Source organism: Carcharodon carcharias, chromosome 3, assembly GCF_017639515.1.
Source record: "Carcharodon carcharias isolate sCarCar2 chromosome 3, sCarCar2.pri, whole genome shotgun sequence".
Taxonomy (NCBI): Eukaryota; Metazoa; Chordata; class Chondrichthyes; order Lamniformes; family Lamnidae; genus Carcharodon; species Carcharodon carcharias.
In genome coordinates, this window is record NC_054469.1 from 24,821,389 (window position 1) to 24,839,706 (window position 18,318).

At 46.5% G+C, this 18,318-nt stretch overlaps 1 protein-coding gene across 3 annotated transcripts in view; it reads right to left on the reverse strand.

Moving 5' to 3' along the window:
- Positions 1–18,318, reverse strand: part of LOC121276441 — a 74,857-nt gene that overhangs the window by 32,057 nt on the left and 24,482 nt on the right. For all 3 annotated transcript variants that reach the window (XM_041184853.1, XM_041184851.1, XM_041184850.1), the window contains exon 2: positions 17,390–17,528. In XM_041184853.1, coding sequence (XP_041040787.1) covers positions 17,390–17,528 — 139 coding nt within the window. The remainder of the gene's footprint in view (positions 1–17,389; positions 17,529–18,318) is intronic.

Sequence of the window (18,318 nt, forward strand, 5' to 3'; positions counted from 1 at the left end):
TGGAGCAGAGGGTCTTTTCCTGTCCATGATTGTTTGTGTCTTAAACAAAATTGTATTAAAATAACCATAGCCAAGTGTTCCTCAACAGCTCAGAGAGCAGCGAGCCAAACCAGTCCCAACTTTAGTCCTTGATCGGTGTTAAGCTGGCTGACCTCACTCAGTGTGACACTGCAACCATTAGGAACACAGGAAACGGAAGCAGGAGTAGACCACACGCCCCTCAGCCTGCTCCCCCATTCAATAAGATCACGGCTGATCTACTTGCTCAACTTCGAACGGATCTAGCAATTCGACTAGGCATCCATGAGGCGCTATGGACCATCAGCAGCAGCAGAATTGTACTCAACCACAATCTGTCACATCATAGCCCAGCATATCCCCTACTCTACCATTAGCACCAAGCCAGAGGATTAACCCTGGTTCAATGAAGAGAGCAGGAGGATATGCCAGGAACAGCATCAGGCATACCCAAAAATGAGGTATCAACCTGGGACCATATATACTATACTATATCCAACTATAACACGGGACCACTTGCGTGCCAAACAGCATAATCAGCATGCAATACACTGAGCTAACCGATCCCACAACCAGCAGATCAGATCTATTCTCTGCAGTCCTGCCACATCCAGTTATGAACCATAAGACCATAAAACATAGCAGAAATTGGGCCATTCGGCCCATCGAGTTTGCTCCGCCATTCAATCATGGCTGATAAGTTTCTCAACCTTATTCTCCAGCCTTCTCCCCGTAACCTTTGATCCCCTTACCAATCAAGAACCTATCTATCTCGGTCTTAAATACACTCAATGATCTGGCCTCCACAGCCTTCTGTGGCAATGAATTCCATAGATTCACCACTCTCTGGCTAAAGAAGTTTCTCCTCATCTCTGTTCTAAAAGGTCTTCCCTTTACTCTGAGGCTGTGCCCTCAGGTCCTAGTCTCTCCTACTAATGGAAACATCTTCCCCACGTCCACTCTATCCAGGCCTTTCAGTATTCTGTAAGTTTCAATCAGATCCCCCCTCATCCTTCTAAACTCAATCGAGTATAGACCCAGAGTCCTCAAATGTTCCTCATATGTTAAGCCTTTCATTCCTGGGATCATTCTCGTGAACCTCCTCTGGACCCTCTCCAGAGCCAGCACATCATTCCTGAGATACGGGGCTCAAAACTGCTCACAATATTCTAAATGTGGTCTGACCAGAGCCTTATTAAGCCTCAGCAGCACATCCCTGCTTTTATATTCTAGTCCTCTCGAAATAAATGCCAACATTGCATTTGCCTTCCTAACGACTGACTCAACCTGCAAGTTAACCTTAAGAGAATCCTGAACTAGGACTCCCAAGTCCCTTTGCACTCCAGATTTCTGAATTCTCTCCCCATTTAGAAAATAGTCTATACCTCTATTCTTCCTACCAAAGTGCATGACCTCACACTTCCCCATGTTGTATTCCATCTGTCACTTCTTTGCCCATTCTCCTAACCTGTCCAAATCCTTCTGCAGCCTCCCCGCCTCCTCAAAACTACCTGTCCCTCCACCTATCTTTGTATCATCTGCAAACTCAGCCAGGATGCCCGCAGTTCCTTCATCTAGATCATTAATGTATAAAGTGAAAAGTTGTGGTCCCAACACTAACCCCTGCGGAACTCCATTAGTCACCAGCCGCCATCCCTTATCCCCACTATCTGCCTCCTGCCGGACAGCCAATCTTCTATCCATGCTAATACCTTGCCTCTAACACCATGGGCTCTTATCTTACTGAGCAGCCTCCTGTGCGGCACCTTGTCAAAGGCCTTCTGGAAGTCCAAGTAGATAACATCCATTGGCTCTCCTTTGTCTAACCTACTCGTTACCTCCTCAAAGAATTCTAACAGATTTTTCAGGCATGACCTCCCCTTGATGAAACCATGCTGACTTTGCCTGATTTTACCATGCACTTCCAAGTATTCTGAAATCTCATCCTTAATAATGGACTCTAAAATCTTATCAACGACCGATGTCAGGCTAATCAGCCTGTAATTTCGCGTCTTTTGCCTCACTCCCTTCTTAAACAGGGGGGGTTACATTAGCGATTTTCCAGTCCTCTGGGACCCTCCCTGACTCCAGTGATTCCCGAAAGATCACCAATAACGCCTCCACTATCTCTTCAGCTATCTCCTTCTCCCTCTGGGTGAACGGTGGTGGGCAATTAAATAACTCACTGGAGGAGGAGGTTCTACAAATATCCCCAACCTCAGTTATGGGGGAGGCAGCACATCTGTGCAAAAGATAAGGCTGAAGCATTTGCTACAATCTTCAGCCGGAAATGCCGAGTGGATGATCCATCTCGTCCTCGTCCCCATCCTCCGGAGGTCCCCAGCATCACAGATGCCAGTCTTCAGCCAATTCCATTCACTCCACATGATATCAAGAAACAGCTGAAGGCACTGCATACTGCAAAGGCTATGGGGCCTGACAATATTCCTGCAATAGTACTGCAGACTTGTGCTCCAGAACTTGCTGCACCCCTAGTCAAGCTGTTCCAGTACAGCTGCAACACTGGTATCTACCCAGATATGTGGTAAATTGCTCAGGTGTGTCTTGTGCACAAAAAGCAGGACAAATCCAACCCAACCAATTATTGCCCATCTGTCTACTCTTGATCATCAGTAAAGTGATGCTTGGCCTAAATAGCCAAGTGGTTATGGTACTGGGTTTGTAACCCCAAGATCAAGAGTTCAAATCTCACAATGGCAAACTATGGAACAATGTGACTTCATCTGAAACAGATGGAAACAGGTTTGTACTCGAAAGAGTATCAGTAAAGTGATGAAAGCGGTCATCAACAGTGTTATCAAGCAGCACTTGCTTAGCAATAACCTGCTCACTGATGCCCAGTTTGGATTCCGCCAGGGTCACCCAGCTCCTGACCTCATTACAGCCTTGGTTCAAACATGGACAAAAGAGCTGAACTCCTGAGGTGAGGTGAGAGTGACTGCCCTTGACATCAAGGCAGCATTTGACCGAGTGTGGCATCAAGGAGCCTTAGCAAAACTGGAGACAACAGGAATCAGGGAACTCTCCCGCTGGTTGGAGTCATACCTACCACAAGGGAAGGTGATTGTGGTTTTTGGAGGTCAGTCACCTCAGCTCCAGGATATCCCTGCAGGAGTTCCGCAGGGTAGTGTCTTCGGCCCAACTATCTTCAGCTGTTTCATCAATGACCTTCCTTCCATCATAAGGTCAGAAGTGGGGATGCTTGCAGATGATTGCACAATGTTCAGCACCATTTGTAGCTCCTCAGGTATTGAAGAAGTCCATGTCCAAATGCAACAAGACCTGGACAATATCCAGACTTGGACTGACAAGTGGCAAATAACATTCGTGCCACACAAGTGCCAGGCAATGACCATCTCCAACAAGAGAGAAACTATCACCCCTTGACATTCAATGGCATTGCCATCACTGAATTCCCCGCTATCAACATCCTGGGGGTTACCATTGACAAAAAACTGAACTGGACTAGCCATATAAATAATGTGGTTACAAGAGTAGGTAAGAGGCTAGGAATCCTGCAATGAATAACACCATGTACAAGGCACAAGTCAGGAATGTGATGGAATACTCCCCACTTGCCTGGATGAGTGCAGCTCCAATAACACTCAAGATACTAGACACCGCCCAGGACAAAGCAGCCCGCTTGATTGGCACCACATCCACAAACATTCACTGCCTCCACCACCAACGCACAAAGGCAGCAGTGTGTACCATCTACAAGATGCACTGCGGGAACTCACCAAGGCTCCTTAGACATCATCTTCCAAGCCCATGGCCACTACCATCTAGAAGAACAAGGGTAGCAGATAGTTCACCTGGAAGTTCCTCTCCAAAGCACACACCATCCTGTCTTGGGAATATATCACCGTTCCTTCACTGTCACTGGGTCAAAATCCTGGAACGCCCTCCCTAGCATCTCTTTGGATGTACCTATACTATATGGACTTCAGCGGTTCAAGAAGGCAGCTCATCACCACCTTCTCAAGGGCAATTAGGGATGGGCAATAAATACTGGCCTAACATCCCATGAGTGAATTTTAAAAAAACTTTACTTTCCCACCATATCCCTTGCTGTCCAAAACATTACCTTACAGTAACCTCAGTGGTCCTGGTTTAGGGGAGGGGGAATAGGTCAGTCAGGGATGGTGCAGGGTTGGGGGCAGCGGGGATGGGGGATGATATTTCCCACACTGGGTGTGATCTGATAGGGTTGAGTGATCTTTTCCATTCCAGTACACTGATAATGAGGATAGCAAGGGGAACCACAAATTTTGAAACTCAACACCTAACTACCTCGAAATTAGATGAATCAGTTTAATATTATATACGCTCCTACTTTTCTTTCTCACTCAAACCTCCATTGATCTTAGGGCAGCTCTGGCTGGTATCAATGGAGACAGCTATGGGCTTAGACAACCAGTTCTCTCAACCGAGGAAGAGAAGGCAGATTCGAGGAATTACTTAGTGCTTGAGGGGAGTTGCAACTTTTGATATAGAGGTTCGATGACAGCTTACGTGATATTTATAAAAAAAATCTTGCTTAACTTTCCGCTTCAATGAAAGGCGCTAACGAGTTGTGTCTTTCAAGTATTCTCTCCTAGATAGCTGCAGGTTTACAGCAAAGGCCTCCCTCAAATGCAAAGAAAGAATCTGTATTTATATAACAACTTTCATGAGCTCAGAACATCCCAAAGAGCTTCACTAGCCAGTGGAGTAGCTTTTGAAGCACAGGCATTGCTGTAATGTCGAGAGTGGAAGAGACCATGGCATTGTGGTCATGTCACTGGACATCCAGAGGCCCAGGATAATGCTCCAGGAGCGTAGGTTCAAATCCCACCATTTAAATTCAACTCACAAATTCAGAATATAGAGCTAGTCTCAGTATTATCAACCATGACCCATGAAAACTAGTCTGGAGATCACTGATGCCCTTTAGAGAAGGAATTCTGCCATCCTTACATGGTTTGGCCTACATGTGAGCCAAAGCAATGTGATTGACTCTTAACTGCTCTCTGAAATAGCCTCAAGGGAAAATAGGAATGAGCAACAAATGATGGCATTGCCAGCGATGCCTGGGTCCAATGAAAAAAATAAAAGAAAGTGGATTATCAGATGAATGGCACTGAGCCACATAGACTAAGAAGGTCTCAAGGTGCCTCATACTACCAAAAATGACAACAGGAATACTACAATTGACTGATCAGTGCTCCTGAGCTGGGAGCAGCAAAGAAAGAAATGGCCCAAAATAAAAACAGAAAGTGTTGGAAATGTTCTGGCAGCATCAGACAAACAGAGTTCATGATTCAAGTCGATATAACTTCTTCAGAACTAAAAGAAATGATCCAGTTGCATTACCTACTAATGCACATGGACACTGGCCATTGCTTGTGGAAATGCGCTCAGTTTGAGTCAACATCTTCAGAAAATTTCAAAAGTGACAGACCCAAAAGAAGCCAAAGTCCAGATGTTTTGGGAAAGAAAAACAATTGCTCGAGTTGTAGTCACTTGTTTTTGGAACCCGCCAACCTGCACTCTCCCCCACCACTGCCCCTCTCCTCCCCCACCACTGCCCCTCTCCTCCCCCACCACTGCCCCTCTCCTCCCCCACCACTGCCCCTCCCCTCTCCCACCTCACAACACCCCCTCCCCCACCACTGCCCCTCTCCTCTCCCACCCCACACCTCACACCACCCACCCCCCACCAATGCCCACCACTGCTCCTCTCCTCCCCCACCACTGCCCCTCTCCTCCCCCACCACTGCCCCTCCCCTCCCCCACCACTGCCCCTCCCCTCCCCCACCACTGCCCCTCTCCTCCCCCACCACTGCCCCTCTCCTCCCCCACCACTGCCCCTCTCCTCCCCCACCACTGCCCCTCTCCTCCCCCACCACTGCCCCTCCCCTCTCCCACCACTGCCCCTCTCCTCCCCCACCACTGCCCCTCTCCTCCCCCACCACTGCCCCTCTCCTCCCCCACCACTGCCCCTCCCCTCTCCCACCACTGCCCCTCCCACCTCACAACACCCCCTCCCCCACCACTGCCCCTCTCCTCCCCCACCACTGCCCCTCTCCTCCCCCACCACTGCCCCTCCCCTCTCCCACCACTGCCCCTCTCCTCCCCCACCACTGCCCCTCTCCTCTCCCACCACTGCCACTCCCCTCTCCCACCACTGCCCCTCCCACCTCACAACACCCCCTCCCCCACCACTGCCCCTCTCCTCCCCCACCACTGCCCCTCTCCTCTCCCACCCCACACCTCGCACCACCCACCCCCCCCCCAATGCCCACCACTGCTCCTCTCCTCCCCCACCACTGCTCCTCTCCTCCCCCACCACTGCTCCTCTCCTCCCCCACCACTGCTCCTCTCCTCTCCCACCCCACACCTCGCACCACCCACCTCCCCCCAATGCCCACCACTGCTCCTCTCCTCCCCCACCACTGCCCCTCCCCTCTCCCACCACTGCCCCTCTCCTCCCCCACCACTGCTCCTCTCCTCCCCCACCACTGCCCCTCTCCTCTCCCACCACTGCCCCTCTCCTCTCCCACCTCACACCTCGCACCACCCACCTCCCCCCAATGCCCACCACTGCCCCTCTCCTCCCCCACCACTACCCCTCTCCTCCCCCACCACTGCCCCTCTCCTCCCCCACCACTGCCCCTCTCCTCCCCCACCACTGCTCCTCTCCTCCCCCAACACTGCCCCTCTCCTCTCCCACCACTGCCCCTCTCCTCCCCCACCACTGCCCCTCTCCTCTCCCACCTCACACCACCACCACCACCCCCCCAAACCCCCACACTGCCCCTGCGCCCCCCAACCCTTCTCCTGTCTAACAGAGATATGAAACACCTTTGGGACTTTCGCCAAGCCCAGCGAGTGATGCATAGCATTCACTCAAGACTAGAGATGCTCTGGAAGAAGGAGCTTCCTTTGTAAACAGGAGAGTTCAATGCTCCTCCCAAGCCACTGCAAAAAAAGCCTACCCAACAACCACCCTGGACGTTAGTCCAAAATACGCCAGATGTTCCAGCCTAGCTCTTGCAAACTTCCCTCTTCCCCATGCCCACCAGCACCAAAGGACCTAGATCAGGGGTTAGTCCTCGCGTGAGTATTATGCCCAACTCCAGACGGCATGTTTAATAAAAGGGTGTCAAAGCCTTGCAGGGGATATGGAGGAGATTTACCAGAATGATACCAAGGATACGGAAAGACTAGTGAAAATTGGATTTTTCTCCTTAGAGTAAAGGACAAATTGTAGAGAAAAGAAGGGTAAGGGGAAAATTAATGGAATTGTTCAAAATTCTAATAGGCCTTGACAGGGTACATATTAAGAAACTGTTTCATCTAGAAGAATGGTCTGTAACCGGAGGACACAGGTTTAAGATAATTGATAAAAAGAACAGGGGAGATGAGATTATTTTTTTACCTAGTGAGTTATGATGATCTATAGAATTAGATTCAATGGTAACTAACAAGGGGCTAAATACTTAGAAAGGAAAGCTTCACAGGGCTGTCCGAGAGAGGCGAGTGGGACGAATGATAGATCTTTACACTGTAGTTACACAGCGCAGACATGATGGATGGTCTCTTCTGCGCTGTTTCATTCAACAAATGCAGTCACAAATATCCACAACTGTGCCAAAATACTGAATGGATGAATCACACTACCACAAGCTGTATCTGGAAACAACACCATGTCCAACACATCCGTGTGAAAGCAAGTGTAAAACAATGAAAAACATGAGCTTTTCTGAAAATTAACAGTTCAGATCAAGTCTTAGGAAGGCACAAGAATGGGCTATAATGAGGGGAAGTGCGAGGCCATTCACTTTGGTCGTAAGAGTAGAAGAGCAGAAATTCTTTTTTAGACCTCGGAAACTTGGAAATTTTGATGTTTGGAGAGACTTGGCTGTACTCGTACAAAAAACACAAAGTCAGCAAGCAGTCTGGAAGGTAAACAATATGTTGTCCTTTACTGCAAGGGGACTGGAGTGCAAGAATAAAGAAGCCTTGCTACAGCTATACAGAGCTTTGGTCAGACCACATCTGAAATAATCTGCAGTTTTGGTCCCTATATCTCATGATGAATATACTTGCATTGGAGACGGTACAGCAAAAAATTGCTAGATTGGTTCCTGGGATGACAGGATTGTCCAGTGATGAGAGGTTGACTAAATTGGACCAATACCCTCTGGCGCTTAGAAGAACGAGAGGAGATCTCATTGAAACATATGAAATCTTGAAGGGGCTTGACAGGGTCTATCTGAGAAGCTGTTTCCACTGGTGGGGGAATCTAGAACACAGAGGCACACTCACAGGATAAGGGCTGATCATTTAGGACTGAGATGAGGAGAAATTTCTTCACTCAGAAGGTTGCGAATCTTTGGAATTATCTACCTCAGAGGATTGTGAATGCTTCATCATTGAATACATACACATGGATGGGAACAACACCACCTGCAAGTAACCCTCTGAGCCAGTCACCATCCTGACTTGGAAATATATCGCCACTCTTTCACTGTCGCTGGGTCAAAATCCTGGAACTCCCTCCCTAACAGCACTGTGAGTGTACCTATAGCACAGGGACTGCAGCGGTTCATGAAGGCAGCTCACCACCACCTTCTCAAGGGCAGTTGAGGATGGGCCTAGCCAGCAATACCCACATCCCATGAATGAAAAAAAAAGAGATTTTTAGTCTCAGGGATATGGGGACTGAGCAGGAAAGTGGAATTGTGGAAGTGAGTCAGCTGTGATTCTATTTAGTGGTGGAGCAGGCTCGAGGGGCTGTACATGGTCTACTCCTATTTTTTAAGCTCTTACGATAATAGACTATCAAATGACAGACAAGGTATTTGTAGGAGTAGAGCTTGTCATACCAAACTCTCAGACTTTCATAAGCTGGTAACATTCCAAATTGGTGCTGGAAAACCATGTGATCTAGTTTACAAGACTTTCAAACAGTCTTTTAATAAATTATCCATTTAACAGTCTCCTTTTCAGACCAAGATCAGTGAGTATTACAAACAGGACACGGATAAAATTTATTAACTGGTTAACAGAAAGGAAGCAGAGTGAAGCTATCGAGAAAACTCGGTTGCAATGAGTGGGCAGTGACTCCAGGATCGTATGTTGCCTCCCTGGTGCCAGGGTCAAGGATGTCACAGAATGGCTGCAGGACATTCTAGTAAATCTCCACTGAACTGCTTCTAACGCATTTACATCCTTCCTTAAATGAGATCAAAACTGCACACAGTATTCGAGATGCCCTGTATAAGTGAAGCATAACATTCTTATTTTTATAAAAACAAAAATACCTGGAAAAACTCAGCAAGTCTGGCAGCATCTGTGGAGAGGAACACAGTTAATGTTTCAAGTCCGAATGACCCCTCAACAGAACGTTACTGTGCTCCTCTCCGCAGATGCTGCCAGACTTGCTGAGTTTTTCCAGGTATTTTTGTTTTTGTTTTGGATTTCCAGCATCCGCAGTTTTTTGCTTTTATTCTTACTTTTAAGTTCAACTCCTCTCATAATAAAGGATAGAATTCTATTAACCTTCTTAATTGCTTGCTGTACCTGCATACTAACTTTTTGTGATTCATGCATTAGAACACCTCTGCAGCTCAGAATTCTGCAGTCACTCTCCAGTTAAGTAATGCTCTGCTTTTTTATTCTTTCTACCAAAGTGAACAACTTCACATTTTCCCACATTAAACTCCATTTGCCAGATTTTTGCCCACTCACTCAACCTATCCATATCCATCTGCAACCTCATGTCCTCTTCACAACACACTTTCCTAACCAAACACAGATTGACCGATTGCTTTGTATTCGCCATTAGTAGATAGAAAACTTAAGTCTAGCGCAATACTCGCAGGTTTCAGATTGTGAAGGTCAAATTTTAAGTTTCTTTCTTTACATCGTAAGGGGCGAATGGCTGGAAAGCATAGGTGAAGTCAGGCCACCACAATCACTGAAAAAAAAATGATTGCTGGCTAGGCCAGCATTTATTGCCCATCCATAATTGCCCTTGTTCAGAGGGCATTTAAGAGCCAACCATATTGCTGCAGGGTCTGGAGTCACATGTTGGCCAGACCAGGTGAGGACAGCAGATTAGTGAACCAGATGGGTTTTTACAGCATTGGTTTGTGGTTGTCATTAGACTTTCAATTCCAGATTTTTATTGAATTCAAATTTCACTAGCAGCCATGGTGGGATTCAAACCCAGGTCCCCAGAGAATCACCCTGGGTCTCTGGATTACCAGCCCAGTGACAATACCACTACACCACCACCTCCCCTTTACCAGTAGGGCAGCAGCTAAGGGTTGAATTCATGTGACATGTCCCCTGGAATTTGGGTATCTCACTGAGGTTGTGCTTTCCTATAAAACGTGAACAACTCTTTATAAATCTCTTCCGACGGAAAAAGAAAAGCTAGTTTTTTTGGAATTAAACTGTGGAAATTGGAAATTGCAGAGGCACTGGTCATAATTTTTCAGTCTTCCTTAAACTCAGGGGTGGTGCTTCAGTACTGGAGAATTGCAAATGACACACCCTTGTTCAAAAGAGGGTGTAAAGATAAGCCCAGCAACTAAAGGCCAGTCAGCTTAACTTCAGTGGTGGGGGAAACTTCTAGAAGTAACTTGGGACAAAATTAATAAGTCACATGGATAAATGTGGGTTAATTAAGGAAAACCAGCATGGATTTGTTAAGGAAAAATCATGTCTAACTAAATTGCTGGAGCTCTTTGAAGAGTAAACTGGGAGTTACTGTTGATGTGGTGTACATGGATTTCCAAGAGGCATGGATGCAGTGCTGCACATCAGACTTGTGAGCAAAGTTATAGCTCAAGAAATAAAAGAGACAGTAACAACATGGATATGGAATTGGCTGAGTGACAGAAAGAGAGAACGGTGGTTAATGCATGTTTTTCAGGTTGGAGGAAGTTTTATAATGAAGTTCCCCAGGGACTCTTGCTCTTTCTGATATATATTAATGACCTAGACCTTAATGTACAGGGCACAGTTTCAAAGTTTGAGGATGATACAAAACTTGGAAACATTGTGAACCATGAGGAGGATAGTGTAGAACTTCGAAAGGATACAGACAAGTTGGTGGAATGGGCAGACAAGTGTCAGATGAAGTTCATTGCGGAAAAACATAAAGTGATTCATTTTGATAGGAAGAACATGGAGACACAATATAAAATAAAGGATACAACTCTAAAGGGAGTGCAGGACCAGAGAGAGCTGGTTGTATATTTGCGTTAGCCATTGAAGGTGGCAGGACAGGTTGAGAGTGCAGTTAATAAAGCACACAGTATCCTAGGCTTTATTAATAGGGACATAGAGTCCAAGAGCAAGGAGGTTATGTTGAATTGGTATAAGCTACTAGTTCAGCCTCAGCTGGAGCCCAGTTCTGAGTGCCGCACTTTAGGAAAGATGTCAAGGTATTAGAGAGAGTGAAGAAAAGATTCACAAGAATGGTTCCAGGGATGAGGAACTTCAGTTATGAAGATAGTTTGGAGAAGTTGGGACTGTTATCCTTGGAGAAGAGAAGGCTGAGAACCGATCTGATAGAGGAATTCAAAATCATGAGGGGTCCAGACAGGGTAGATAGGGAGAAACTTAACGCATGCTAGAAGCTACATATATTAATATACAGGGCCCTGTTCTTTACAGGCAGAGATTCAACACATTGCACCTGTTTCAACTGAACAAAATAGGTGACAGCCATTCTCTGGTTCATTCCCCAGGGCAATTCCTTGGCCAATCAGAGTCAACCTGCCTAGTTTGAATTTAAACAAAGCTTGGCAGTTAACTGGTGTATTCTCGATGGCAACGCCTCTAAAAATCAGAGCCCACTTGCCAACCAATCAGGACTCTCGTCTCATGAAGTATAAAGCGGCTTCTTCCTCGAACAGAGGCCCGAACAATCCCCATCCACCTCTACTCTCCTCCATTTGGCTGAACTTGTTCTCTCACTGAATAATTTCTCCTTAAACTCGTCTCACTTCCTCCAAATAAAAGGTGTGGCTATGGGTACCCGCATGGGCCCCAGTTATGCTTGTCTCTTTATGGGGTATGTGGAACATTCCTTGTTGCAGTCCTACCCCTCCCACATCTCTTTCTCCGGTACATTGATGACTGCTTCGGTGCCACTTCATGCTCCCATCTGGATCTGGAAACATTTATTAATTTTGCTTCCAATTTCCACCCCTCCACCATTTTCACATGGTCCATCACTAACACTTCCCTTTCCTTCCTTGACCTCTCAGTCTCAATTTCTGATGATAGACTGTCCACCAATATTCATTACAAGCCTACCGACTCCCACAGCTACCTTGATCACAGCTCCTCACATCCCGCTTCCTGTAAAGACTCCATCCCATACTCTCAGTTCCTTTGCCTCCGTAGCATCTGTTCTGATGATGCCACTTTCCAAAAACAGTTCCTCTGACATGTCTTCCTTATTCCTTAACCGAGGTTTTCCACCCACGGTGGTTGACAGGGCCCTCAACCATGTCTGGCCCATCTCCTGCGCATCTGCCCTCACACCTTCCTCTCCCTCCCAGAACCATGATAGGGTTCCCCTTGTCCTCAATTATCATCCCACCAGCCTCCACATTCAAAGGATCATCCTCCGCCATTTCCGCCAACTCCAGCATGATGCCACCACCAAACACATCTTCCCTTCACCGCAGGGATCGTTCCCTCCGGGACACCCTGGTCCACTCCTCCATCACCCCCTACACCTCAAACCCCTCCCACGGCACCTTCCCATGCAACCACAGAAGGTGCAACACCTGCCCCTTTACTTCCCCTCTCCTCACCGTCCAAGGGCCCAAACACTCCTTTCAAGTGAAGCAGCATTTCACTTGTACTTCCCTCAATTTAGTCCACTGCATTCACTGCTCCCAATGTGGTTTCCTCTACCTTGGAGAGACCAAATGCAGACTGGGTGACCGCTTTGCGGAACACATTTGGTTGTCTGCAAGCATGACCCAGACCTCCCTGTCGCTTGCCATTTCAACACTCCACCCTGCTCTCATGCCCACATGTCCATCCTTGGCTTGCTGCAATGTTCCAGGGAATCTCAACGCAAACTGGAGGAACAGCACCTCATCTTCCGACTAGGCACTTTACAGCCTTCCAGACTGAATATTGAGTTCAACAACTTTAGATCATGAACTCTCTCCTCCTTCCCCACCCCCTTTCCGATCTCCCTTTTTCCAATAATTTACATATATTTTTCTTTTTCCCACATATTTCCATTATTTTTAAATGTATTTCCATCTATTGTTTTATCTCTACCTTTTAGCCTATTTTGATTCCCCCCACCCCACCCCCACTAGGGTTATCTGTCCCTTGCTCGTCCTGCTTTCTACCCTTAATGTCCCCATTAGCACATTCCTTAGATAATATCACCACCCTCAACACCTCTTTGTCCTTTTGTCTATGACATCTTTTGGCTACCTCCACCTATCACTGACCCTCTATCCAGCTCTACCTGTCCCACCACCCCCCCTTAAACCAGCTTATATTTTACCTCTTTTCTATTTTTCCTTAACTCTGATGAAGAGTCATTCGGACTCGAAACGTTAACTGTGTTCCTCACCGCAGATGCTGTCAGACCTGCTGAATTTTTTCCAGGTATTTTTGTTTTCGTTCAAGTATAAATTGTTGTTCCCTGGTGTTGGGCAAGGCACCCTTCCCCCAGATCATCACCCCTTTAACACTCCTTGCGACTCTTGCAAATGTCCTGATGAGTGCAAGACAAAAAGCTTTTTTTTTTTAAGTGATACTTGGTATTACTACTTACTACTACTAGGTACTTGCTACAACTATGACTACATCTCGGTAATGCACTGGAATGTCAGCCTTGATTTCACTGTTGCTAAAGTGAGAGCTTAAACCTGCTCCTTCCAACTCAGAGACAAGAGTACTACCAACTGAGCTATGGCTGACACCTTGTTGGGATTAACTGGATCGTTCCTTCAAAGAGCTGACACAGGTACAATCAACTGAATGATATCCTGTGCCTTGTATGTATTCTTTCATGGGATATGGGCATCACTGGCTGGGCCAGCATTTATTGTGCATCCCTAATTGCCCTTAAGAAGGTGATGATGAGCCACCTTCTTGAACCACTGCAGTCCATCTGGTGTTGTTGTAAGAGGGCTTGGTGAGTTGCTGCAGTGCATCTTGTGCATCTATGGTACACATTGCTGCCACTGTGCACCTGTGATGTCAGGAGGAATTCCTGCCTTAGACAGCTGCCAGCCAATCAGATGGCCAGCAGCTCTGTCATCTCAGTGGTGCCAGCCTGGTACAGCAGCCACCACTGGGACAACAGGCAGTCCCACTACACAAAGGAGCCCAGGTAGGCCATGGCTCAGGGTCTCGGTGAGGAGTTGACGCAGGTGAGGACCTGGTTCAAGGCCGCAGGGAGTGTTGAAGGGGTGATGATCTGGGGGAGGAAGGGTGCCTCTGAAGGACGCCTTGCCCACCACCAGCCCACACACCCAAAGCTGCCGGGCTTCCTATATGGCCTGGGCCTCCTACCCGCTGTGGGTAAAATGCTAGCAGCAGCGGCATGAGGCCTGTACGTAGCCATTAATTAGCCCTAGGGCGGGGTTGCTGCCAGATGCCTCCCCCGCCCACTGTAAAATTGCAATAAGTTGGGTATGGGCAGGTAGTCGGCGGGAAGGCCAACCACTGGATTTTGTATGCACTCCCAGCCTTCAAACCCAGCGACAAGGAATGTAAAATCCACCCCATGAAGAACATGCATATGGACAGGTATCAGGGAAATAACAGAGTAGCTCTGCTCCTGTCCTGGAACGTCACCTTATGACTCAATGTTAATTAAACTTTTTCAAAACACCCAGGTTGATACATATGCATCTTGTGTACAGTTTGTCTGTTACACATCATCCATGTAATATTTATACCACCCAAGCAAATTTCTATCAGGACTAAATGTCATAACATGGTGTCAGCCGTGGTTCAGTGAGTAACACTCTTGCCTCTGGGGGCAGGTGGTTGTGGCTCAAGTCCCACTTGAGCAAATAATCAATGCTGCAGTACTGTGGGAGTACTGCAGGGTCACAGGTGCCATCAATTTGGTAGGCATTATTTCAAAGAAGAACAGCGGCGTTCTCTTCGGTGTTCTGGTCAATATTTATGCCTCAACTAACACAAATACAAAGATTATCTGTTCGTAGGCTAGCATCTCACTGATGTCCTGCTTCTCTATAAAATCCGAACAACTCCTCTTTGTGTAGTTTTGCAGTGCACCTGTTGGCTGTCACATTTCTTACATTACAACAGTGCCTAATTGGTTGTAAAGCTGTCTGGGACCCCCCTGAGGTTGTAAATGGAGATATATAAATGTAAGTTCTTTAATTAACATTGCAACATATCAAAATTCAACAAGTAGGCCATGTATCAAAATAACATAACAAGCAGGAAGGAAAACCATTTATCATGAAGCTAAAAAAAAAACCCAAAAATGGACATTCAGCATACAGAGGGCAACCCAATCAAATGACCTAAAACACTTTTAGAACATTTTTTCCAACGCCATCTTGAACACTAGAAAATTTAGTGGGGTCTCTGAGAAATAAGGAAAACAACATTGGATTTCATTTATATAGCAATTAACACAGTAAAACACCCCAAGGCATTTTACAGGAGCTTCAGATAGGATTTGGCATCAAGCCACATAAAGAAACATTAGGACAGGTGTACAAAAGTTTGGTTAATGAAGCAGGTTTTGAGGCACGTCTTAAAGGAGAGGAGGGGTAGCGAGATCGAGAGGATTAGGGGCTAGCACAGCCGCCAAAAAAGGCATTCCAGCTAGACAAAACTTTTCCAAAAAAAAAAGCTTGCAATTGACAGCAAGACCACGCATTCACAGGGTAAACCTGCTCCTGCTGCATTCCTCTAAATTGACCGAAAATTACTGTGGGTGAACATCCACAGAGAAATAACCGCGTCATTTGAAAATTTGCCCAAACGATTTAAAAAGTAGCACCAACTTTTCAACTTTTCCTGAGGCAACTCTGGTAGCGGGAAATATACAAATTGTGTATATTTCTTAATCTGTCATAAACAGCCAACAAGTACAGGAAGAGAGCTGAACACTCTCTAAGCTGAGAAGTACAGGTAATTGCTGAAGATCTTTAGATTTATAATGCATTCTGTATTCAGCATTCGAGATGGTCACAACCTTATTTCCATGTTCATACTGACAACTCAAGGAAAAGGAGCTGTTGTTCATAGAAGCAAGGAAGCAAGATCTGGCCACAATGCAAGTGTCTGATTCCTAATTTAAACATGTATATTTAAGTCCAGCATTTTGGTCACAGCAGGTACTGTTGGAGATCCCTTTCCAAATTCTTTTAGTGCAAGTGAGGAAGAGAAGCAGCAAAACCTGCAATTATAAAAGGTCTTTTCCGATCTCAGGATGTTCCAAACACGTTACAGCCAATGAAGTGCTTTTTTTTATTAAAAAAGTGTATTGCTACTGTAATGTGCATCGCAAAAGTCATAACGTCTGACTGTTAATATAGCCAGGAAAAAGTAGTGAGCACTTTTTTTTATAAAAGTTACCTATTTCGGTTAGTGATATGAAAATGTTTTAACATGGGAGTCTGAGGTCAAAAAAGGAACATGGGTTTTCTAGCAGCAAGGGAAAAATGAGGAATGAAGAGCGAGTTAGGGCACTGCCTCGTGTGAAGCATAAATACTGGAATAGACAAGTTGGGCCGAATGGCTCATTTCCATGCTGTAGCCTCTCTGGCCTGGATATTAACAGAGATGGAGTTTCTAGACAGGAAGCCCGGCTTTCCTTGCAAGCTACGGAGTTGCCACTCCGCAATATGTGCTTTCTGCCCTCCTCTGCTGGGAACCAGCCCGATGCAGCAAGCTTGGCTTCCAGTCGGACAGGAATTGGACTCCGGAGCAGGTCATTAGGAGCAGGTTTCATTACCCCGACGCCAGAGGGATTCTCCCGGCCCACAGCTGGTGCCACCATGGCATTTTAGCTACTGCCCAAGCTGTTCCTGCTTCCCCTCAACTCTCAAGTTCCCAGAGGCCTGGGAAACCCAGCAGGCCACCGTTAAAGCGTGCAAAGCAGGTTAAATCGGAGGCTGCCAGCTCTGTTAACATATTTACACTGCCAACCCGCCTCCCAGGAGCAGGCTGACTGCCCACCTCTTGTCTCATCTCCGTTAAACATGGCAGTGGGTGAGTTTCAGAATTTTGAAATCTGACTCGACACCAATTCACCTGGCTTCTGGTGCTAAAAAGCGCCCCAATATGTAACATCCTGTCTGCTGCTGCTACTCACCTCCACTTGATCTTCAGGAGATTGGCAACATCAGCGCAGAGTGGGACAACACCCTTTCGAGAGCTTCTGATAACAAACGCCACAGCTTTCGATGCAATTTCTTTATCTTCATCTCCACCGTCTATTTCTGAACCACTTCCTAGAAGAAAAGGAGTTTAGAGACAGGGAAGAGTTTAGCAACAATTCAGTTCATTCACGCTCATAAGAAACGGAATCATCAGGCTACAAATCCCCACGGGGGAGGAGGTTTCAAATCTCCTCACCTGACCTGAGCTGGGTCAAAAGAGTTCCAAAAGATGTGCTTTTCAAAAGGCAAAGAAAGAAACATTTGCATTTATAAAGTACCTTTCATAACACCCAAGGTTGTCTCAAAGCACTTGATAGCCAATGAAGTATTTCTGAAGCATTTTCACTTGCAATAAAGGAAACATGTCAGCCAATTTGACCACAGCAAGGCCCTGCAAACAGCAGAGCAATAATGACCAATAATCAGTTTCTGTGATGTTGATCGATGGATAAGTGTTGGCAAGACACCTAGAAGCACTCCCGTGCTCTCCTTCAAAATAGTTCCATGTGATCTTTTACATCTACCTGAAAAAGCAGTTTAACGTCTCATCCAAGAGACAGCACCTTCAACAGCACAGCGCTGGGAGTGTCAGCCTCTATTTTTATGCTCAAGTCTTGAAGTGACTTGAACCTTCTAACCCCGAGGCAAGACTGCTACCAACTGAGCCACAGCTAGCACCAGGAGCTTCTGGTCTTCAAGAACGTTACGACCAAGTTAGGTTATTTTTTTTTTTATTCATTCATGGTATGTGGGCGTCACTGGCAAGACCAGCGTTTGATGCCCATCCTTACTTGCCCTTGAGAAGGTGATGGTGAGCCGCTTACTTGGACTGCTGCAATCCTTCTGATGTAGGTACACCCAT